Source organism: Salvelinus fontinalis, chromosome 30, assembly GCF_029448725.1.
Source record: "Salvelinus fontinalis isolate EN_2023a chromosome 30, ASM2944872v1, whole genome shotgun sequence".
NCBI classification, from domain to species: domain Eukaryota; kingdom Metazoa; phylum Chordata; class Actinopteri; order Salmoniformes; family Salmonidae; genus Salvelinus; species Salvelinus fontinalis.
In genome coordinates, this window is record NC_074694.1 from 9416051 (window position 1) to 9442342 (window position 26292).

Below are 26292 nucleotides of genomic sequence, written 5' to 3' on the forward strand. Positions count from 1 at the left end.
ATTAATTTCAGTTCACTGTATTAGGGTAAAATTTGGCCTCAAAATATGGCCCTATGAGATATGTATATGAGATATCATAAAGAGTTTCATTTGAATGACAACATATGCCTCGGAACTCACTTGGTGAAGCCCACAGGACTGAAAATGTACAAATTCAAAAACCACGTCTCTTTCTCTAATAAATACAGTCATGGTGACAACTCCACAAGTCACTCAAAGGCAAGGCATACCTGAAACTATGTTGGAGACGTGGCTTTCAGTTATCACAAAAAGCACAATTTTAATACACCAATGGTAATGTCTTATTCTCTTACCTTATTTAAGTAAGTATGGCCTTATAATCACCATTGCATAAGGCGTGGTTCGGAGAGGGGAGTGTTTTACATAGTCTACTAGTTGCCAACATTTGACTGCAGCATGTCAGCAATTATAACAAAAGTTTCCCGTATTCATATAAGGCAAAGATACTTCTAGGTTTCTGCTTTCATCTGTGTCTGGTGTTAGCTAGTAACTGGCTAGCTACTGTAGGTCTTCAGCCAGCATGGAAGAAAAGCGGGGGAAGGGTTGCCCAAAACTCAGACACAGTCGTCATGTCATTACATCAAGAGACATGCTAAATAAAATGTCATAAAATATACAAACTTCTTGACATCATTGATAATCATGATATATGAACATTGTATATATCTATACTTTATACTGTATATATATATACATATATATATATATATATAAATATATACACTGCTCAAAAAAATAAAGGGAACACTTAAACAACACAATGTAACTCCAAGTCAATCACACTTCTGTGAAATCAAACTGTCCACTTAGGAAGCAACACTGATTGACAATAAATTTCACATGCTGTTGTGCAAATGGAATAGACAACAGGTGGAAATTATAGGCAATTAGCAAGACACCCCCAATAAAGGAGTGGTTCTGCAGGTGGTGAACACAGACCACTTCTCAGTTCCTATGCTTCCTGGCTGATGTTTTGGTCACTTTTGAATGCTGGCGGTGCTTTCGCTCTAGTGGTAGCATGAGACGGAGTCTACAACCCACACAAGTGGCTCAGGTAGTGCAGCTCATCCAGGAGGGCACATCAATGCGAGCTGTGGCAAGAAGGTTTGCTGTGTCTGTCAGCGTAGTGTCCAGAGCATGGAGGCGCTACCAGGAGACAGGCCAGTACATCAGGAGACGTGGAGGAGGCCGTAGGAGGGCAACAACCCAGCAGCAGGACCGCTACCTCCGCCTTTGTGCAAGGAGGAGCAGGAGGAGCATTGCCAGAGCCCTGCAAAATTACCTCCAGCAGGCCACAAATGTGCATGTGTCTGCTCAAACGGTCAGAAACAGACTCCATGAGGGTGGTATGAGGGCCCAACGTCCACAGGTGGGGGTTGTGCTTACAGCCCAACACCGTGCAAGACGTTTGGCATTTGCCAGAGAACACCAAGATTGGCAAATTCGCCACTGGCGCCCTGTGCTCTTCACAGATGAAAGCAGGTTCACACTGAGCACATGTGACAGACGTGAGAGTCTGGAGACGCCGTGGAGAACGTTCTGCTGCCTGCAACATCCTCCAGCATAACCGGTTTGGCGGTGGGTCAGTCATGGTGTGGGGTGGCATTTCTTTGGGGGGCCGCACAGCCCTCCATGTGCTCGCCAGAGGTAGCCTGACTGCCATTAGGTACCGATATGAGATCCTCAGATCCCTTGTGAGACCATATGCTGGTGCGGTTGGCCCTGGGTTCCTCCTAATGCAAGACAATGCTAGACCTCATGTGGCTGGAGTGTGTCAGCAGTTCCTGCAAGAGGAAGACATTGATGCTATGGACTGGCCCGCCCGTTCCCCAAACCTGAATCCAATTGAGTACATCTGGGACATCATGTCTCGCTCCATCCACCAACGCCACGTTGCACCACAGACTGTCCAGGAGTTGGCGGATGCTTTAGTCCAGGTCTGGGAGGAGATCCCTCAGGAGACCATCCGCCACCTCATCAGGAGCATGCCCAGGCGTTGTAGGGAGGTCATACAGGCACGTGGAGGCCACACACACTACTGAGCCTCATTTTGACTTCTTTTAAGGACATTACATCAAAGTTGGATCAGCCTGTAGTGTGGTTTTCCACTTTAATTTTGAGTGTGGCTCCAAATCCAGACCTCCAAGGGAGGAGCGAACACCCACAGACACTCAGCCCTCCGTGGAATGACTTTGACATGTGCTGTAAAGTTTCAATTTAAATTGTTCAAGATGAACTAGCTAGCAAGCTTGATAACCAGTGCTGAACATACCATCTGGGCTAGCTAGCTAAATGATATAGCCAACATCTTGTCTATATTGATGCTGTTACAATAACCAAACACTATAAACAAATAATTTGTGAAACCATGTTGTGATGTATGACAGGATTGGATATTGCATGGAATTTCAATGTTGTTTGAGTAGCTTTGTGTATCAGCAAATGGTCCATGTTGCTTGACATAGGCGACATAACCGCCTACTTGCTCCCCGCCCGCTCAGTCTGTCTATTCACACTTCCTGCTAGTTTTACATGAGAGAAAAAGTTTGTTTTCCTTTCAGATTGAGCATTTTTAATCAGGACAACATATTACGAGTGATGATTTAGTAACTCAGAAGGCTATTTTACATGGGAATCAGAATGACTCTTCGGGACGTTTAAGAACAAATCTAAACCTTTATTTGTGATAGTGTAGGAGCATCTTAGGGGCATGAGGAAAGCCCTACAATATGACATTTTTCAAAATAGGGAGAACGCTCGGTAGCAGGCATCTATCTTAGTTCTGTTTCCATAGTATCATCTTAGTTCTGTTGCCATAGTATCATCTTAGTTCTGTTTCCATAGTAGCATCTTAGTTCTGTTTTCATAGTAGCATCTTAGTTCTGTTTCCATAGTAGCATCTTAGTTATGTTTCCATCGTAGCATCTTAGGTCTGTTTCCATAGTAGCATCTTACTTCTGTTTCCATAGTATCATCTTAGTTCTGTTTCCATAGTATCATCTTAGTTCTGTTTCCATAGTATCATCTTAGTTCTGTTTCCATAGTATCATCTTAGTTCTGTTTCCATAGTAGCATCTTAGTTCTGTTTCCATAGTATCATCTTAGGTCTGTTTCCATAGTAGCATCTTAGTTCTGTTTCCATAGTAGCATCTTAGTTCTGTTTCCATAGTAGCATCTTAGTTCTGTTTCCATAGTATCATCTTAGTTCTGTTTCCATAGTAGCATCTTAGTTCTGTTTCCATAGTATCATCTTAGTTCTGTTGCCATAGTAGCATCTTAGTTCTGTTTCCATAGTAGCATCTTAGTTCTGTTTCCATAGTAGCGTCTTAGTTCTGTTGCCATAGTATCATCTTAGTTCTGTTGCCATAGTATCATCTTAGTTCTGTTTCCATAGTAGCATCTTAGTTCTGTTTCCATAGTAGCGTCTTAGTTCTGTTTCCATAGTATCATCTTAGTTCTGTTTCCATAGTAGCGTCTTAGTTCTGTTGCCATAGTAGCATCTTAGTTCTGTTGCCATAGTAGCGTCTTAGTTCTGTTGCCATAGTAGCATCTTAGTTCTGTTTCCATAGTAGCGTCTTAGTTCTGGCTCCATAGTAGCATCTTAGCTCTGTTTCCATAGTATCATCTTGGATCTGTTTCCATAGTATCATCTTAGTTCTGTTGCCATAGTAGCATCTTATCTCTGTTTCCATAGTATCATCTTGGATCTGTTTCCATAGTAGCATCTTCTGTCTGTTTCCATAGTAGCATCTTCTGTCTGTTTCCATAGTAGCATCTTAGTTCTGTTTCCATAGTAGCATCTTAGTTCTGTTTCAATAGTATCATCTATGTTCTGTTGCCATAGTAGCATATTAGTTCAGCTTCATAATATCCTCTTGGTTCTGTTTCCAAAGTCAAATCAAATTTTATTTGTCACATACACATGGTTAGCAGATGTTAATGCGAGTGTAGCGAAATGCTTGTGCTTCTAGTTCCGACAATGCAGTAATAACCAACAAGTAATCTAACCTAACAATTCCACAACTACTACCTTATACACACAAGTGTAAAGGGATAAAGAATATGTACATAAAGATATATGAATGAATGAATGATGGTACAGAACGGCATAGGCAAGATGCAGTAGATGGTATAGTGTACAGTCTATACATATGAGATGAGTAATGTAGGGTATGTAAACATAAAGTGGCATAGTTTAAAGTGACTAGTGATACATGTATTACAAAAAGATGGCAAGATACAGTGGATGATATACAGTACAGTATATACATATACATATGAGATGAGTAATGTAGGGTATGTAAACATTATATTAAGTGGCATTGTTTAAAGTGGCTAGTGATACATTTTTACATAATTTCCATCAATTCCCATTATTAAAGTGGCTGGAGTTGAGTCAGTATGTTGGCAGCGGCCACTAAATGTTAGTGGTGGCTGTTTAACAGTCTGATGGCCTTGAGATAGAAGCTGTTTTTCAGTCTCTCGGTCCCTGCTTTGATGCACCTGTACTGACCTCGCCTTCTGGATGATAGCGGGGTGAACAGGCAGTGGCTCGGGTGGTTGTTGTCCTTGATGATCTTTATGGCCTTCCTGTGACATCGGGTGGTGTAGGTGTCCTGGAGGGCAGGTAGTTTGCCCCCGGTGATGCGTTGTGCAGACCTCACTACCCTCTGGAGAGCCTTACGGTTGTGGGCGGAGCAGTTGCCGTACCAGGTGGTGATACAGCCTGACAGGATGCTCTCGATTGTGCATCTGTAGAAGTTTGTGAGTGCTTTTGGTGACAAGCCGAATTTCTTCAGCCTCCTGAGGTTGAAGAGGCGCTGCTGCGCCTTCTTCACAACGCTGTCTGTGTGGGTGGACCAATTCAGTTTGTCCGTGATGTGTACACCGAGGAACTTAAAACTTTCCACCTTCTCCACTACTGCCCCGTCGATGTGGATAGGGGGGTGCTCCCTCTGCTGTTTCCTGAAGTCCACAATCATCTCCTTTGTTTTGTTGACGTTGAGTGTGAGGTTATTTTCCTGACACCACACTCCGAGGGCCCTCACCTCCATGTAGGCCGTCTCGTCGTTGTTGGTAATCAAGCCTACCACTGTAGTGTCGTCCGCAAACTTGATGATTGAGTTGGAGGCGTGCATGGCCACGCAGTCGTGGGTGAACAGGGAGTACAGGAGAGGGCTCAGAACGCACCCTTGTGGGGCCCCAGTGTTGAGGATCAGCGGGGTGGAGATGTTCTTACCTACCCTCACCACCTGGGGGCGGCCCGTCAGGAAGTCCAGGACCCAGTTGTACAGGGCGGGGTCGAGACCCAGGGTCTCGAGCTTGATGACGAGTTTGGAGGGTACTATGGTGTTAAATGCTGAGCTGTAGTCGATGAACAGCATTCTCACATAGGTATTCCTCTTGTCCAGATGGGTTAGGGCAGTGTGGTTGCGATTGCGTCGTCTGTGGACCTGTTGGGTCGGTAAGCAAATTGGAGTGGGTCTAGGGTGTCAGGTAGGGTGGAGGTGATATGGTCCTTGACTAGTCTCTCAAAGCACTTCATGATGACGGAAGTGAGTGCTAAGGGGCGGTAGTCGTTTAGCTCAGTTACCTTAGCTTTCTTGGGAACAGGAACAATGGTGGCCCTCTTGAAGCATGTGTGAACAGCAGACTGGGATAAGGATTGATTGAATATGTCCTTAAACACACCAGCCAGCTGGTCTGCGCATGCTCTGAGGACGCGGCTGGGAATGCCGTCTGGGCCTGCAGCCTTGCGAGGGTTAACACGTTTAAATGTTTTACTCACCTCGGCTGCAGTGAAGGAGAGCCCGCAGGTTTTGGTAGCGGGCCGTGTCAGTGGCACTGTATTGTCCTCAAAGCGAGCAAAAAAGTTATTTAGTCTGTCTGGGAGCAAGACATCCTGGTCCGCGACGGTGCTGGTTTTCTTTTTGTAATCCGTGATTGACTGTAGACCCTGCCATCAATACCTCTTGTGTCTGAGCTGTTGAATTGCGACTCTACTTTGTCTCTATACTGGGACTTAGCTTGTTTGATTGCTTTGCGGAGGGAATAGCTACACTGTTTGTATTCGATCATGTTTCCGGTCACCTTGCCCTGGTTAAAAGCAGTGGTTCGCGCTTTCAGTTTCACGCGAATGCTGCCATCAATCCACGGTTTCTGGTTTGGGAATGTTTTAATCGTTGCTGTGGGTACGACATTGTCAATGCACTTTCTAATGAACTCGCTCACCGAATCAGCGTATTCGTCAATGTTGTTGTTGGACGCAATGCGGAACATATCCCAATCCACGTGATCGAAGCAGTCTTGAAGCGTGGAATCAGATTGGTCGGACCAGCGTTGAACAGACCTGAGCGCGGGAGCTTACTGTTTTAGTTTCTGTTTGTAGGCTGGAAGCAACAAAATGGAGTCTTGGTCAGCTTTTCCGAAAGGAGGGCGGGGGAGGGCCTTATATGCGTCGCGGAAGTTAGTATAACAATGATCCAAGGTTTTACCAGCTCTGGTAGCACAATCGATATGCTGATAGAATTTAGGGAGTTTTGTTTTCAGATTAGCCTTGTTAAAATCCCCAGCTACGATGAATGCAGCCTCAGGGTGTGTGGTTTCCAGTTTACAAAGAGTCAGATAAAGTTCGTTCAGGGCCATCGATGTGTCTGCTTGGAGGGGAATATATACGGCTGTGATTATAATCGAAGAGAATTCCCTTGGTAGATAATGCGGTCGACATTTGATTGTGAGGAATTCTAAATCTGGTGAACAGAATGACTTGAGTTCCTGTATGTTGTTATGATCACACCACGTCTCGTTGATCATAAGGCATACACCCCCGCCCCTCTTCTTACAAGAAAGATGTTTGTTTCTGTCGGCGCGATGCGTGAAGAAACCAGCTGGCTGCACCGACTCCGTTAGCGTCTCTCGAGTGAGCCATGTTTCCGTGAAGCAAAGAACATTACAATCCCTGATGTCTCTCTGGAATGTTACCCGTGCTCGGATTTCATCAACCTTATTGTCAAGAGACTGGACATTGGCGAGTAGTATGCTAGGGAGTGGAGCGTGATGTGCCCGTCTCCGAAGCCTGACCAGAAGACCGCTTCGTTTGCCCCTTTTTCGGCGTCGTTGTTTAGGGTCACCGGCTGGGATCAGATCCATTGTATTGGGTGGAAGGCAAAACACAGGATCCTCTTCGGGAGAGTCATATTCCTGGTTGTAACGATGGTGAGTTGACGTTGCTCTTATATTCAGTAGTTCCTCCCGACTGTATGTAATGAAACCTAAGATTACCTGGGATACCAATGTAAGGAATAACACATAAAAAACAAAATACTGCATAGTTTCCTAGGGACACGAAGCGAGGCGGCCATCTCGGTTGGCGCCGGAAGTACAATCTTAGCATAGCATCTTAGTTCTGTTTCCATAGTATTATCTTAATACTTTATTGATCATATTCTCTTTTTCCATAGTAGCATCTTTGTTTTGTTGCCGTAGTATTATATTAGTTCTCTCTCCATAGTATCATCTTAGTTCTGTTTCAATAGTATCATCTTAGTTCTGTTTCCATAGTATCATCTTAGTTCTGTTTCAATAGTATCATCTTAGTTCTGTTTCAATAGTATCATCTATGTTCTGTTGCCATAGTAGCATATTAGTTCTGCTTCATAATATCCTCTTAGTTCTGTTTCAATAGTATCATCTATGTTCTGTTGCCATAGTAGCATATTAGTTCTGCTTCATAATATCCTCTTAGTTCTGTTTCCATAAGGGCATTTTAACTCTTAATAACTACTACTCTTAACTTAACTCACTTTTTAAAAGCTGTAGATGTTTTTTGTGCTCAAAGGTGTGTTGAAAAAAATATTTACATATTTACTTTTCAAATGAATAACTACAGCTGGACCTATAGCTATATTTACAAGACAAAACAATGTCTTATTGGTGTTGTTGACACGGTTGAAGATTGCTTATGTTGAAATTCAAAGCTTAAGTCTTGTAATGTGCATGAAGTCATGAGTTCATAACTGGCCTGAATATGGGTTGTAATACTGCAGCCGACCACAGAGCCAACCAGAGACAATACTCGCACATACAATAGGTTCGCTTCCATGGAGGATGCCTGTAAACATTTGAGATCTTCTCCAAGTAAACAAATGATTTGAATATCTACGTATTAAATCCCCTCTGACTCTCGTAACAATCCATATCCACAGCCATTGACTGTTTAAAGCAATCCCTCCGTGCCATCAGGCATTGACTGTTTAAAGCAATCCCTCCGTGCCATCAGGCATTGTGTACGTTCTATGACTGAATCTGTGATGCTTCAGAATCGCTGTTTTACGTGAATAATGTCTCCAGATTACGGCTGTGTGTTAAACTACATGTTATGCATGATAACTGTTTCCTGCGGTATGGTTGAGCTGTTGATCAGATTTTAGTTCTAGTGTACTGTATGTTGAACAGCCGGACATTCATGCTATGCTAACAACACTGTAGTAGCACACACATCAATAAGTCCGTATTTTAATGTCTTCCCCCGCCAGTGAACGACTCCAATGTTCAGTTCCTGGACCAGGATGATGACGACGATCCTGACACAGAGTTGTACCTCACTCAGCCCTTCGCCTGTGGGACGGCTTTCGCAGTCAGCGTGCTGGATTCCCTGATGAGTGCTGTAAGACGTACACTTAACTACACAGAGCTGAAGGATTTTTTCATATCAAATCAAAATGTTTATTTTTTTCATGTACACATGGTTAGCAGATGTTAATTGCGAGTGTAGCGAAATGCTATAACGTTTGGCTCCCCTGAGCGATTGCCTATATAGGCTTTAGCAAGGTGGGCTCACACAGCATTGTGGCTTACCAGAGACCCGGTTTCAGACCCCAAGAGACCCGGTTTCTGACCCCAAGAGACCCGGTTTCTGAGTCCAAGAGACCCGGTTTCAGACCCCAAGAGACACGGTTTCAGACTCCAGTTGGTAACGCAAAGAGCTTGTGGTTTCCAGATTTTATACCGTAAATGCTCAACAACAGAAATCGGTTATTAGGAATGGGAAACTATAGATGTTACGGTAACACTTTATTTTAAGGCCTTTATTATGTCTTATAAGTGTGTATGTACGTAGCTTATAAGGTCTTTATTATGTCTTATAAGTGTGTATGTACGTAGCTTATAAGGCCTTTATTATGTCTTATAAGTGTGTATGTACGTAGCTTACGTACATACACACTTATAAGACATAATGAAGGCCTTATAAGCTACGTACATACACACTTAAGACATAATAAAGGCCTTATAAGCTACGTACATACACACTTATAATCAACACATTTGTGTCTAATATGTGTACCTTCAAGTGTTACTGATGTTACTGACTAAAAGGACTCTACACAGACATCATCAAACCAAGAAAGGTCTTCATGGAATCCCATTGGTACAATAAAATGTTATGTCCCAGTGGTTAAAAAAAAAACTCCAGGAAGGCATACAAGAAAGCCTGGCACTTTACCTGGTATGATGGCTTCATCTGTCTATCTTTCACTTTGGCTGAGGCTGGAACAGAAGCTGCCTTTAAGTGTGTTTCGGTGTAGACAAAGGTCATGTTACCTAATAGACAAGGCTCATCCGTCATTCTACTCTGGAGCTCTGACAGCAGCCCAGACAGGGAACATGTTCCTGTGTAGAACAAGCAAGGACAGACAGGCAGACAGGTAGACAGGCAGACAAGTAGACCGACAGACAGACAGACAGACAGACAGACAGACAGACAGACAGGCAGACAGACAGACAGACAGACAGACAGACAGACAGACAGACAGACAGACACAGACAGGCAGGCACAGACAGGCAGACAGGCAGACAGACAGACAGGCAGGCAGACAGACAGACAGACAGACAGACAGACAGGCAGGCAGACAGACAGACAGACAGACAGACAGACAGACAGACAGACAGACAGACAGACAGACAGACAGACAGACAGGCAGGCAGGCAGACAGACAGACAGACAGACAGACAGACAGACACAGACAGACAGACAGACAGACAGACAGACAGACAGACAGACAGACAGACAGGCAGACAGACAGACAGACAGACAGACAGACAGGCAGACAGACAGACAGACAGACAGACAGGCAGGCAGACAGACAGACAGACAGGCAGACACAGACAGACAGACAGACAGACAGACAGACAGGCAGGCAGGCAGACAGACAGACAGACAGACAGACAGACAGACAGACAGACAGACAGACAGACAGGCAGGCAGGCAGACAGACAGGCAGACAGACAGACAGACAGGCAGGCAGACAGACAGACAGCAAAAGGACCAGAGAAAGAAGAAGAGCTGAACATGTTCACTAAATCTACAGTGTTGTAATGAACTAACACAGGGTTGTTACATACTCATGACCCCACTACTACTGTCCCTTCTCTATCCAAACCCTTCATTTGTACCAGCCCTAAGAGTGCCTCAACAGCATGAATATGTGTAGAAACAGGTCACTGTGGCTCTGTCTGGCGGTGTAGAGAGAGAGAGAGAGAGAGGGCGAGAGAGAGAGAGAATGGAGAGAGTAACCTGCAGTAATTTGAATTTATTCAGGCCTAGATGGCTGGCTGCATGTCATGGATTCATGCTTAACAATCTCTCCCTCTCTTCTCCTTCATCGTTTCAGACATACTTCAACGATAATATCCTCACCCTGATCCGGACGCTGGTAACAGGGGGGGCCACTCCGGAGCTGGAGGGTCTGTTGGCGGAGGAGAACGCATTACGAGGAGGTTACAGCACGCCGCAGACCCTCGCTAACCGGGACAGGTGTCGTGTTGCACAGCTAGCCTTGTACGACGGGCCTTTCGCTGACTTGGGGGTAATTGACTGGTTGTGTTTTGTCACCTCTGCTTGCAGTACAGAAAAGTCATTCAGGGTTGTTTACTCACTGGGGCCAGTAGGGGAGAACAAGGCATGTAGAGGAGGCTGAATGATAAATCCTGGCCTCTGTGGTCTGCTGAACCATACATATCAAGTGGATCCAGTGTATGTAATGAAATGTGAGGCTCATTTTCAGAGGCTACTGTGTAGTTTTTCTTGATGAAAAACAATGTATATGACTGCTTGTGCTGAATTTAAAGCACTAAAATGGCACATCATACATAAAAAACTATTAAAACAAAACATTTGAATGAGAATAATATATAAGAATCATGTGTGTTGAGGCACACAGCAGTTAATGTGGATGGACATAAATCTACAGTAGTTTCCAGAAAAATCACAAAAGGAATTCCACAAGACTCCATTTTATTCACAATTTATTTGAATTATATAGGGACAAGCTGTGAGTTAAAAAATCTAAACTTAAACTTTAAACTTTTTGCTTCTCTGACTTTCAGGATGGCGGTTGCTACGGTGACTTGTTTTGTAAAGCGTTAAAAACATACAACATGCTTTGCTTTGGAATTTACCGATTGAGGGACGCCCATCTAAACACACAAAGTCATACAAGTCAATGCACTAAACGGTGAGTACGTTAGGAGGTGAGTTACTGTTGACACATTGTCCACTAGAATAACTGTAGATGGCTCATTTTGATAGATTTGGATAAATCAATAACTTCATATTGATTACAGTATCAACATTTGCCCGGCCAACATTGTAATTAAGAATTTTGTTCTTAACTGACATGCCTGCTAATATAAAGGACTACATGAATAGATTATCTCTCGCCCCCTCTCTCTCTCTCTCTCTCTCTCTCTCTCTCTCTCTCTCTCTCTCTCTCTCTCTCTCTCTCTCTCACTCTCACTCTCACTCTCTCACTCTCACTCTCTCTCACTCTCACTCTCGCCCTCTCTCACTCTCGCCCTCTCTCACTCTCACTCACTCTCTCTCTTGCTGCCCGCTCTCCTCTCCAGATATGTAATAACCAACCCACCGTATGGTTTTGAGCTGGTGCCATCAGACCTGATCTTCTGCCTGATGCAGTTTGACCACAACGCGGGTCAGTCCCAGGCCAGCCTCACCCATAGCTCCCACTCCTCCCATTCCTCCAGCAAAAAGAGCTCCTCCGTCCATTCCATCCCCGCCACCAACCGCACCAACCGCGCCAAGACCAGGGACTCACGGGATAAACAAAAGTATGTGATTCCTCTAAAAATGGTCTGCGTCCCAAATGACAAACCCTATTTTCTATTTAGTACACTACTTTTGACCAGAGCTCTATGTGATCTGGTCAAAAGTAGTGCGCAACAAAGGGAATAGGGATGCCATTTGGGACATAGAAAATGTGTCTGTGTTTGTATTTGTCCAGTAGTGAACTGCCTGTTATGTCCTGCATTTCTTATAATTTCAATATAATCTTCTTATTTTTTTTCTCTGATTGCTCAATAACAGAGAAGTCAAAATGGCCGATAGATCACCCCATCTATGATGACAGCAGAATATAATGCAGAATAACACATTAAAATTCATGTAATCTCTAAACAAGGAACTATTAATAATAATTATTTTGTGTGTGGTCTCCTTTAGAATACTAAAGTTTAAGTATTGGTTTACAGGATATCATGAACCGTTACTGAGGTTGCTGAGTGAATACTACTGTGGTTAGTATTGTAGGTGAGACGACACATAGACTTACAAGCTTGTTTTTGTTTACCCCGTATTTCTTTTAATCACGCTTATTTTAGTATTTTTTAAAAGAGAACGCTAATATTAGATAGATTTTGTTATGGAACTTGCATGCTTTTCATACATTTTTTGGGGGGATTTACAGCGAAATCAAAAAAATAAATCTTATGCATAGCATGGACAACTCTCAGAATGCTTTGGAAACAAGCATGGACATTCTGTAGTTGATTTGCACGTGTATACACATGCAGTGTACATGCTGTAACATCAATGTATACAAATTTTAACCATCAAAATGAGTTGAAACCGTGTTACCATGTACACTTTGATGTATTCAGAACATGAGCAACCTTTTGGGATGGGATGCGAGTTAAGCTAGTTTGCTTGTCCGATGCTAGTACTTTCACAGACCAGGCTAGTAGATCATTTTAAAAATATCGCATGGCGTAGATTTTGGACCTGAATGTTCCCAGTCCAGTCTACTATCCCAGCCAGTCAGTGTTATTAGACATATGGTTTTAACATGTATGGTTCTAGGCCAGCCCATTCCCCCCGAAGTCAGTCTTCTTATCAACTGTATGCAAGAATATTCTCTGTGTTGTCTCAGGAATTCAGCATTCTCTGTGTTGTCTTAGGAATTCAGCATTCTCTGTGTTGTCTTAGGAATTCAGCATTCTCTGTGTTGTCTTAGGAATTCAGCATTCTCTGTGTTGTCTTGGGAATTCAGCATTCTCTGTGTTGTCTTAGGAATTCAGCATTCTCTGTGTTGTCTTAGGAATTCAGCATTCTCTGTGTTGTCTTAGGAATTCAGCATTCTCTGTGTTGTCTTAGGAATTCAGCATTCTCTGTGTTGATCTCACCAACCCCCCCCATTGTCTCATAATTTTACAAAGTAATTAAATACACTTGTATTTAGAATTCCATTCCCAGACATTTCTTCATTGCTTATTACCGTAACTCAACCATAGTCTCTTGTATATTGCTAATTATCTCTATGGAGTCAGATAAACATTTTAATAGATTAATTGCTTAGTCTTATTACGATTATGTAAGGTATATATATATATATATATATATATATATATATATATTTATATATATAATATTACTACACTACATGGCGGCTATTGGTCTTACGTAGTTAATGCTTCTTTTTCTAAAATGCAACAAGGATGAATAGAATGGGCCAAGGTATGGATGCCATGAATGAAAATGCATGAAGTAGAAAATGCCCTTTTGGGAGGGGGCAAAGAAACTTCTGGTGTTTCTGATTTAGCAGCCTCACCCAACAGTATCCCAGACCTGCATGACTATCAGCTCATCATCAGTCCCTCTTTAATACTACAGAATGGATTATTTTATACAAACCACATCAAATTGTTTAATGCCACTTTGATCTGTTTTGATACTTCAAACAAACTAAAAAAGTAAATGATTTCAGTCATTCTATATCGTTCTACACCAACCACCTTATGTTCCTGTGAAAATACTCTCGTTAGCACAATGTCGTTGAATGAGTCATCGAATAATTTATTATATACAGTGCGGATATCAAATCAATTGTCAACTTGTCTTGTATTTGTAATTGGTTCCTAACAAGGCAGGTTACATCGAGCCAAAGAGTGAATCCCCTCGTATAATAAATCACAAAGGATAGTAGAATGATTTCAATCCTTGAATAAAACTTTAATGATCGTATGACCTAATTACTTTTTGAAGCACTATTGGTTAGAGCCTGTAAGTAAGCATTTCACTGTAAGGTCTACTACACCTGTTGTATTTGGCGCACGTGACAAATAAACTCTGATTTGATTTGACGGTACAATATGAGATATTTGCATATCATGACCGCTGACCAATACAACAGCATAGCGAACTACTGTATTAAAAAGAGCTCGCCATGTTCACTAGCTGACTTTAGGCAATGGGTCCTATTCAGAGTAAATCATACTTATTTGGAATGCTGATGATAGTAATCACTTTGAAAACAGTGATTACGTCCCAAATGGCACCATATTATATAGTACGCTACCTTTTGACCAGACCCCTATGGGCAAACTGGTCAAAAGAAGTGCACTGCATAAGGAGCAGGGGGCCATTTGGAGTGGAACCAGTAACATCCACAAACCATTAACTGTTTGTTCCCCCTCCCCTCCCCCATTGTTTCTCAGAAAAGACATGCTTTACAGATGAGCCTGAGAACGCAGCCTACCCCAGGAAGTCACACTGTAGTCACACAGCCAACCCCCAGGTCAACCACCAGGCCAACCACCAGGTCAACCACCAGGTCAACCAGGACCCTTACAAATCCACCAACAACCTCATCCCATCCATCAGAGAGGTGGAGGATGAATACTGAACTACAGAACCCTATGTTGACACCTACAGTAGAACCCACCTGGAACTAGAACCCAAGAACAGCTAGAACCCACCTGCAGAACACCTGGAACTGGAACCCCAAAACAGCTAGAACCCACCTACAGAACACCTGGAACTAAAACCCAAGAACAGCTAGAACCCACCTATAGAACACCTGGAACTAAAACCCAAGAACAGCTAGAACCCACCTATAGAACACCTGGAACTAAAATCCAAGAACAGCTAGAACCCACCTACAGAACACCTGGAACTAAAACCCAAGAACAGCTAGAACCCACCTACAGAACACCTGGAACTAAAATCCAAGAACAGATAGAACCCACCTACAGAACACCTGGAACTAAAACCCAAGAACAGCTAGAACCCACCTATAGAACACCTGGAACTAAAATCCAAGAACAGCTAGAACCCACCTACAGAACACCTGGAACTAAAATCCAAGAACAGCTAGAACCCACCTACAGAACACCTGGAACTAAAACCCAAGAACAGCTAGAACCCACCTACAGAACACCTGGAACTAAAACCCAAGAACAGCTAGAACCCACCTACAGAACACCTGGAACTAAAACCCAAGAACAGCTAGAACCCACCTACAGAACGCATGAAACTAGAACCCAAGAACAGATGGAACCCACCTAGAGAACGCATGAAACTAGAACCCTGATCCAGTGGAACTGGATTCTGAAGAACACTTTAAAGCTAGAATCCTTAGTTGCTACATCAATTTATGGACTTATAAATGAAAGATCACAACATCAATGCTGCATAATAAACCTCATGGAAAAGTGCATATGTACAGTAGCTACAGTAACATCATATCAGCAGGCTTTTTGACATGTTTTTATACATATGAATATATAACTGAAGTAATAGACATATACATACAATCAGATGTCAATCAAATGTACAGTCAGTCAGTCACTAATGCTAACACTCAGCCATGTAGTTTGCACAGCCAGTTGCTTAGTGACCAGACTGAGGGTCGCTTCAGTCAGAGTAGCAAAGCAACGCAATGCAAGATAACATACGATGAAGCATTATAATAGAGTGTTATCAAACTGGACTGATTATTTGCCAATAAAAACCATATACATTGTTGACTTTCATTTGTACAATGATATTTCAAGACTGACGCTTATCGACTGACGTTTCCAGTATTGTTTGCTTCCATGGGTTTTTGGCAAACCTGGTAAGATCCAATACAAAACAAAGGCATATGATATGACGGTCTTTTCTGTTAAACGCAGTCCCACACGAATTATATTATTAGCGGATCGTTTGTGGATCGTCATTGGATGAGAGTAAAGTCACCATCCTAGTTTTGATATCAAATCCCAAACAACCTGCGAATGTTCGCTGTATATATATAGGAAATATGTGATGTGGGTGGAATGACACTGGAAATAAATAATAAACCACATTCCCTATTCATTTGGCATGTTTGACCTGTCATTATAATGACAATGCTATAACCCAAATGTGAGCTGTTTCCGAGGAGACACTGGAGAATGTTCAGTAACATTAGCTATCTGAGCAACTAATAAGATACATATTAAGGACCTTAATAGGTCTACCTATTGGATTAGGATATACTGTATAACCCTACCAATTTAACCCTATCAATACCTTATTGACTTTGATAGGCCTACCTGAAACCAAAAGGGTGGGTTATACTGTATAACCCTACCAATTTAACCTTATCAATACCGTATTGACTTTGATTTTTATTTTATTTATTTTATTTTACCGTTATTTTACCAGGTAAGTTGACTGAGAACACGTTCTCATTTACGGCAACGACCTGGGGAATAGTTACAGGGGAGAGGAGGGGGATGAATGAGCCAATTGTAAACTTGATAGGCCTACCTGAAACCAAAAGGGTGGGTTATACTGTATAATCCTACATGTGGGCATAAATACCTGTAGCTCCGGTCCCATTGCAACTCTCTCTTAGTACAGTAGAGGAACGCTCACTAACGCCCTGGACCAGAGCTAATGTACCTATACCTGTAGACAGGTCCTCCTTTGGCTGTAAGTACTGCCTGCCAATGGCCTGCCTGGCACTGGCCTGCCTGGCACTGGCCTGTCTGGCACTGGCCTGCCTGGCACTGGCCTGCCTGGCACTGGCCTGCCTGGCACTGGCCTGCCTGGCACTGGCCAGGCCAAATATCTTCAATATGACCCTGTTTCTCCCCTAACCATCCAAGTGGACAGTGGTGAAGAGAGATCCGTGAGGGCCAGAACAACACTAGCATATCAAAGCATGTTCTGTCTACATACAGAGACTCCAATGACATGCCCCCAAAAGAGACAATAAAAGTTGGTAGTCTGCAGGAAGAAAGAAAGAAAGAGTGGCATTTTTCTGGAATGGAGAACATCCCAGCTTTCCGTGCCTCTGTGCCAGCAATGTGCTAGGCAGTGTTTACGTCGAAGGAGGACTCAGGATAAAGATCCACTGTAGCGAAAAGTGGCTTAACAAGATAGGAATTATATAGAAACAGGGCACGTAACATGATATTAACAGAGGAGAGAGTTATTTATAACTGTTTATAAATACATGTGAAACTTTGTACCACCTAATTTTCAGTAGATACATCTTGATACATCTAGATATATCTTATTCAAATTTCATAAATAACGTATTTCTCTGTCATATTACACTATCTCATCACATTCGCATCAAAACATGTACATTCTTTTATTCTTTAAAGACATTTACTTGTAAAACGCTAAGGGGAATATACAGATTCCCTGAAGATAAAGATGATTAGCATGTAGCAAGTAATGAGAAGGAATAAAAGTCTTACTAACATTCAAATGAACCATTTGGTGAAACTTTGAAATAAAACGTACTACGCTTCTTTGTAATTTCTTGGTCCTTTCAAGAAGTCAACAAAAAAACTTTGTTGTATTATTTCTATTGTGTGTATACAGTAGACGTTGGGTGAAGAGGGAGTTTTGGCATTGGAAGTCTAGTTTGTTTTGTTTGTACATTTTAGCACATTTATTTGTGGACACTGACAAGTGCTACGTTTATATGTCTGACTATGTCATACGTACCATACTGAATGTGAAATACAGTATATTGTATTTTACAAAAAGTATTGTAAATAACTTGCACATGATTTCGTTTTTTTTATTTTTCACAAATTAAAACAACTGATGTATTGTGTTCTATGACATATTGTCATTTGAGATCAGAATTTTTGTTGTTGAAAGAATTATACATACATACTTCAATTTACACATGTAGTATCAACCCCATTTACACATGAACCATCAACCCTATTTACACATGAAGCATCAACCCCATTTACACATGAAGCATCAACCCCATTTACATATGAAGCATCAACTCCATTTACACATGAAGCATCAACCCCATTTACACATGAAGCATCAACCCCATTTACACATGAAGCATCAACCCCATTTACACATGAAGCATGTGATCGTTGTTGACCTCTACCACAGCAGAGACCAAACACTGTCCTATATAAACCCTCCCATTCTTGCGTCCCAAAAGGCAACCTATTCCCTATTTAGTGATCCTCAAAGCCCGTAAAGTAAACAGGCTACCATTTGGGACTAAGCCCCGACTCCCTGTTGACACAAGGCACTTTACGATTGCCAGACAAATCATCTGACAGGGGAGGCCTGGCTGTCTCAGTGCAGCCTGCGGATAATGGTTGATGAAACAGTCTCCACGTGCTCACCTTGGGATGAAGTGGGCCCATCATGTTGTTTATTAACGTATTTACACACCCCTGCTTGGCGGGGGGACTGTCAGCATGCCAATAATATTTACCGTCTGACACCTCCGAGGCTCGAGAGGGGAGGGGACCGGAGAGGCTGTTGATTGTGCGCACGCACGCACGCTCGCACGCACGCACACACACACACACAGACACACACACACAGACACACACACACACACACACACACACACACACACACACACACACACACACAGACACACACACACACACACACACACACACACACACACACACACACACACACACACACACACACACACACACACACACACACACACACAGTTTCCATGACAATGTGGCAGGTGAGCTAGCTAGCTAGTGGTGGCTCTTAGCTCATCAATACGATTGTGGATAAAACAAGGAGAGCATTACACCAGGCTCCTCAAATCAATGTTCAGAGTGTCCTGCCTGATTAAGCCGTCGCCCTGACAGTGTCAATACTGCCTGGCTGGCTGGTGGAGGGAAGCCCACGGCTGTGGCTTTGTCTGTGTCGGCAGCCTATTTCCTACATTAGCCTGGGCTCAGGGCAAAAGTAGTGCACTAGGTAAGCAATAGGGTGCAATTTGGGATGCAGTTAGACTGATGATTGGTCTGAAAAGCCTATCAGGCAGAAAGCTGAGCAGAACTAATGATTCCCTGTACTGCCTATTAGAGGGACATGACAATGTTATCCTGTGGGGGCCGGCAGCCGGCAGAAGGAGAGAGGAGGAAAAAGTGACCTTGGCTGCTTTATTTGAAGCTGAAGTAAATTGACAACAGCAGATAAATCTTTACCTTGGGCTATTAACAGAATGAAACAACAGGGATGGAGGAGCTGGTTTCTCTGATGTTGCTTTTCACTCGCTGGTATTTCTTGTTCTTTTAGTTGTTGTTTTTTTTACTAACGCACGTAAAGCCCACAGATATGACCTTTATGAAAGCGCCATGTCAGACCACATTATCTCTTCTGAATGTCTGAAAGTATTGTTCTTCAATATTATAAAGGTCTGCTTATCTTTATAATGGCAACTGATTATATGCAATTGGTAGACAACCACACCACCAAAAATGTTCTGGACAAAATCCAAATATTGAAATATGGTTGGTAAATGTTAAATGTTTCTACACGAATAAGCTGAATGTTTGAGAAAATATTCGCAACTATAAAAACCCAATAAATGTAGATCTTGGGGGGCCGGGGGGGGTTTACAGATGTTGAGAGTCAGACTGGTACAGTAGAGCCTCAGGGCAAAGGTTTACTGCATTGGACATCTATCTTAAGGCTAAGAGAACATTGCCTACATAGTTGGGGTAAAAAAAAGCCATGTGTTTTATTACACAGATGTTCCAAGGCTTTTAGAACTGTACCACCATCTTCTATGCCAAGGGCTACATTCATTTTGCATTAGGTTCCACTCTGAAATGAATGAGAACAGAAGGTTTCTCACTCCACAGACCTGGCTGCACACATGCAGAACTATTGAACAATACAGAACCGGTACAGTAGTGGATCTTGCAACCATTTCAAAACGTTTAAAATAACCCAACTTCAGTAAAAATAGTAAAGTACAATTATATTTAAGCAATAAGGCCCGAGGGGGTGTGGTATATGGCCAATATACCATTGCTCAGAACTGTTCTTACGCACGAGGCAAAGTGGCATTCTTGGATGCAACCCTTAGCCGTGGTATATTGGCAATATACCACAAACCCCCCAAAGGTGCCTTATTGCTATTATAAACAGGTTACCAATGTAATTAGAGCAGTAAAAATAAATGTTTTGTCATAGCCGTGATATACCACGGCTTTCAGCCAATCAGAATTCAGGGATCAAACCACCCAGTTTGTAATATAATTTTGATCACTTCTAATATCACTAATCTTTCCTTTCCTTTTATATTATAACCATGCGTGCACACATTAAAGGTTTAGCACACATGAAAAAAGAAAGGCTTTGCATTAATGAAAAAATATAGTTTAGCATAAATGAAAAAATAAAGGGTTAGCATTAATGAAAAAAGAACGGGTTAGCTTACCTGAAAAAAGAACGGGTTAGCTTACCTGAAAAAAGAACGGGTTAGCTTACCTGAAAAAAGAACGGGTTAGCTTACCTGAAAAAAGAACGGGTTAGCTTACCTGAAAAAATAAAGTTTAGCATACAGGTGTAGGAAAGAAAGACAACAAAGAGATTCAGATCCTATTTCAACTGGTACAATTTCTATGGTACAAACAGTAGCAGAAAAACATTTGATCCCTGATGTAAGGGAAAGCCCTCTTGCTCCTTCACAAGGGACAGTTTGCCTCTGAGGCCCTCAAGCCCTTTTTCTGTTATCTGGAAAGGTCAACATTTTCCACTCCTTTGTTTCAGTGCTTGCATGCATAAATCAAAGCTCTCGGCTATGTCAATGTTTGAACCACTGTGTCCTGGGGGGGGCGGGGGGGGGGGGGGGTTACACTGCTTCAAAGACACAATATCAACCCTAAAGCTTGTACAGTAAGCATATACAGTAATTACAGATATATATATATAACTATATACAGTAACTACAGTTAGATATAACCATAATACAGTAACTACAGTTAGATATAACCATAATACGGTAACTACAGTTAGATATAACCATAATACAGTAACTACAGTTAGATATAACCATAATACGGTAACTACAGTTAGATATAACCATAATACAGTAACTACAGTTAGATATAACCATAATACGGTAACTACAGTTAGATATAACCATAATACGGTAACTACAGTTAGATATAACCATAATACGGTAACTACAGTTAGATATAACCATAATACGGTAACTACAGTTAGATATAACCATAATACGGTAACTACAGTTAGATATAACCATAATACGGTAACTACATTTAGATATAACCATAATACGGTAACTACAGTAAGATATAACCATAATACAGTAACTACAGTTAGATATAACCATAATACCGTAACTACAGTTAGATATAACCATAATACGGTAACTACAGTTAGATATAACCATTATACGGTAACTACAGTAAGATATAACCATAATACAGTAACTACAGTTAGATATAACCATAATAGCGTAACTACAGTTAGATATAACCATAATAGCGTAACTACAGTTAGATATAACCATAATACATTATCGACAGTTCGATATAATGCAACATATTCCACATTCATCATATCCAATATTACAGAGATGACGACCTTGAGAAGACAATATGTGAAGTCGTTTTTCTTTTTATAGATATAGGCGATTTATCATGTTGCATTTGGACCTCTTGATAGTGGACCTTACTGTATTGACTATATTGTACAGTCAATGTTCAGGGTCTTTGTTTTCATGGTAAAAAGGCAACGTTCCCGACAAGATTATTCAGTACGAGGACTCAACTTTTATTATATTCTGAGAATATGCTAGATTGATTACAGCAGTACGTTGACAAGCCCCCAGAAGGCACCAGTTACACTCCTTCCTAGTTGTTTGTTAGTACTCCACGGCCAACCCTCTAAAACAAAACATTCCATTTTACAACTTACTACTCTGCTAAGAAAGAAATTAGCCACAACTGCAAACAGCTGGCGGTATATGTATCCAACAACATGTATCCCTCACCCCATAGTGGTAAAACATGCTTTATAATTTGCAAGATATTATTTACTATGATTCATGCCTGTCAGTAGCACATTGGTGGGTTGATAGAAGTGGCGACAAGGCGGATGATTTCCTCAGTAAAATGTTAATTTCCAAAGTTCAGGATCAGGAGATTGGAGTAAGTCTGAGTTACAGGATCCATGCATTATGTAGAGGAGAACTGACACAACCTTCTTATTTAACCTTTATTTAACTAGACTAGTCAGCTAAACAACAAATACTTATTTACAATGACGGCCTACCCCGGCCAAACCCTCCCCTAACTCGGACGACGCTGGGCCAATTGCCCAACGCCCTATGGGACCCCCCGATCACGGCCGGTTGTGTTACAGCCCGGGATCAAACCAGAGTCTGTAGTGACGCCTCTATCACTGAGATGCAGTGCCTTAGACCGCTGCGCCACACGGGAGACACAGTCTACTCTATATACTAACACTCAGCTTGACCTCTCAAGGCCTCCCAGAAGGATGAGTTACAGGGTCCAAGCGTTATGTAGACGAGAACTGACACGACCTTCAGACATCACAGTCTACACTATATATTACCAGGCAGCTTGACCCTCTCAAGGCCTCTCGGAAGAATGAGATACATATCTGATATATATTACTGCTATTCTCATTAAATTACTGACTCACATTCTTTATGAGCTGGAGAAGCCGTTTTTAAATTTATGACCGGACATGAGAAGAGATCGAGAGATTTCATTTGGATGAAAAAATAAAATACGTTTCAGCCCGTATGAACAATATATGTTTTGACATTTTCCAATTTATAAAGAAATTGATTTGAAGAAAAAAAACCATGATAAAGAAATAATGTATCGACTGTACAAATGCACATAATGACAATTACTGTATAAATCCTATCCCTAATTATCATGGTTTCACCATATGACTTTATTAGTGCTGTATGTAGAAAAATAAATGAAATCTACGCCTGCTGTTAGAGGGGAAATGATATGGAATAAAGTTATTTCTGGAGAGCGCAGGGTCCATTTTGATATAATTGGCTTTAGAATAATTTATGACGTTAAATGCCACATTATCGACTGGCTGTCAGGTCCTTTGGCATGCAGTCCATCCTTCTTTCTGCCGAGCACTACCACAGCCTAAAGTAGACTGACAAGCTAATTATACCCTCTTCTCTCACAGTGATAAATGTCACTAATCTTAAAACCAGACTGCCTTTTAGCATGAATCCCCAAAAATTGCACCCTAGTCCATATGTAGTGCACTACTTTTGACCAGAGACCTATAGGCCTTGGTCAAAATAGTTCACTATAAAGGGAATAGGGTGCCATTTTTGGTACCAGCCAAAGTCTGCTCCAGCCAAAATCCTCTGATTAAGAATACAACTAGAGCCCTATTCTCTTATTCTCTCCCAGTTTGGTCCTAAATGAAGTTATTTTACACAATCCATTCAGGCATTAAATCAATGGTTCTCAGCAAGTCTCTACTGTACCATATAAGTATGTCTCTTATTTAGCACACCTCTTATAGACCTGGTGATGTATGTCTCTTAGTTAGCACACCTCTTATAGACCTGGCTGATGTATGTCTCTTATTTAACACACCTCTTATAGACCTGGCTGATGTATGTCTCTTATTTAACACACCTCTTATAGACCTGGCTGATGTATGTCTCTTATTTAACACACCTCTTATAGACCTGGCTGATGTATGTCTCTTATTTAACACACCTCTTATAGACCTGGCTGATGTATGTCTGGGTCTGTATTTCTATAAACATTTATTTTTCTTTTTGTTGTTGTTGTGAGATACAGGGAACAGATTGTATCCCTGAGAGTGTGGGTGGATAAAATATACCTTTTTTCCCCCTGCAGAAAAATGTATGCTTATAGCGCCCGATTCCGACTAAATTACGCCTTTCTTACGCATGCCTTTCGTACACCTTTCTTACAAACTTTTCAATAGTTTATATTTAGACTTTACTTATGCAGGTGGGTAATGGGCTTTGCAGTCATGGTCCCCCTTTTTTTGCACGCGCTCGAATAAATGTAAATCAACTGCTGAAAACCCTCCCACTTGCTGGGCCAACATATTTTCTCTTGGGTTTTCAGTACGTTCGCAGAGTTTCTAAACCCAGAGACACAACATCGTAAGACTTTCTGGAACTTTTGAAAAACAGACCAAACAGACAAGGCCAGGGTTTGGGTTTAGAAAAGTCATTGAGAGAAGTGAAACCGTTGGACCCAGTGGTGTAAAGTACTTAAGTAAAAAATACTTTAAAGTACTACCTAAGTCGTTTTTTTTTGTGGTATCTGTACTTTACTATTTATATTTTTGACTACTTTTACATTTACTTCACTACATTCCTAAAAAAATGATGTACTTTTTCTGACATACATTTTCCCTGACACCAAAAAGTACTTGTTACGTTTTGAATGCTTAGCAGGACAGGAAAATTGTGAAATTCACTCTTATCAAGAGAACACGTGGTCATCCCTACTGCCTCTGATCTGGCGGACTCACTAAACACACATGCATCTTCTGTAAATAATATAATAATATCTGAATGTTGCAGTGTGCCCCTGGCTGTCCGTACATTTTAAAAACAAGAAAATGGTGCTGTCTGCTTTGCCTAAAATAAGAGATTTGAAATGTATACTTTTACTTCTACTTCTGATACTTAAGTATATTTAAAACCATATACTTTTACTCAAGTATTATTTTACTAGGTGACCTTCACTTTTACTTGAGTAACTTTCCATTAAAGTATCTTTAATTTTACTCAAGTATGACAATTGGATACTTTTCCCGCCACTAGTTAGACCCAATGACATGTTAATATTCATGAGTTTAGCTAGTCAACGTCGCCATGACATCGGGGATTGATCTGTGATTTCTACTGGAGAAGTAGTTTTAAACTATCTTCATACTTTGGTACATTTATTTTTAAGCCAACCCTTTAAATATGGTGTACCGTTAATTATAATTGTATCAACAGACTAGAATACATTGAGAGAACGGGTTCAGAATATAGGGATCAATGAAAGAATTCCAACTAAATATATTCATATTCATCTCCATTTCAGCACCGACTGGTAGATAAAAAAAATTACTTTGATTTTGTAGATTAATTCAAATTTTAGGGTTATGAAAGTATGATGAATCATAAAAAACAGGTTTGGAAAGCTTTCATGCACAAAATATATCGATGAGTAGAAACTACAGTGGTTTAATTCATCCTGAAAATGTACACATTCAGTTCCTTAACCCATGATAATGTTGGAAGATTAGTGTACATAGCATTATTATTAGGGAGAATAGTGTACAATAGTAGGCTATACCCTTGTCTGTTGCCTGCACTAACAATGGTCAAGTATTGTGCCGTGCGTCAGGCTCAAAACTGTTTTGGCTTGGTCTGCGCTCAGATCAACGACTTAATTAGCCTACTTGTCTTAAAAAAGGATATTATCAACTGTTACTAAGGATCCTCAGCAACAACCAAACGGCCATAACAGCGTTTACAGAGGAAGCAAATGAAGGTAATCGATGAAATTAAATGGAATGATCATGAAGGCAGGACCAACTGAAGGGAACAAACAGTAAATTGACAGTTGACTATGTGTTGTTATTAGGCCTACTGACGGTCGATACTGATAGTGACTAATATTTAACGTGATAGAAATAAGAAACAGAGAAAAGTCGGGGGTAGCCTATAATTAAGATATTCGAGTGCCCATTGCTGCAAGTTAAAAGGCCTTACAATTTAAATTCTTCATAATGGCACAGGATTTCATAGACTTCATTTCACTACATGTAGCATTTCGCTACACTCACAATAACATCTGCTAACCATGTGTACGTGACCAATAACATCGGCTAACCATGTGTAC

At 41.4% G+C, this 26292-nt stretch overlaps 1 protein-coding gene across 10 annotated transcripts in view; it reads left to right on the forward strand.

The window, feature by feature from the left end:
- The window catches only part of LOC129828606 (calcium-activated potassium channel subunit alpha-1-like), a 239478-nt gene extending 223361 nt beyond the window's left edge, over window positions 1–16117 (forward strand). For 7 of the 10 annotated variants that reach the window (XM_055889670.1, XM_055889671.1, XM_055889672.1 and 4 more), the window contains 5 exons: window positions 8556–8686; window positions 10692–10886; window positions 11407–11534; window positions 11926–12147; window positions 14809–16117. In XM_055889670.1, the coding sequence (XP_055745645.1) occupies window positions 8556–8686; window positions 10692–10886; window positions 11407–11534; window positions 11926–12147; window positions 14809–14830 (698 nt within the window). In that variant the 3' untranslated portion in view covers window positions 14831–16117. Of the gene's footprint in view, window positions 1–8555; window positions 8687–10691; window positions 10887–11406; window positions 11535–11925; window positions 12148–12567; window positions 12626–13808; window positions 13829–14808 lie in introns of all 10 variants that reach the window. The other 3 variants (XR_008755259.1, XM_055889667.1, XM_055889668.1) reach the window with 3 other exon arrangements.
- Window positions 16118–26292: the final 10175 nt, after the last annotated feature.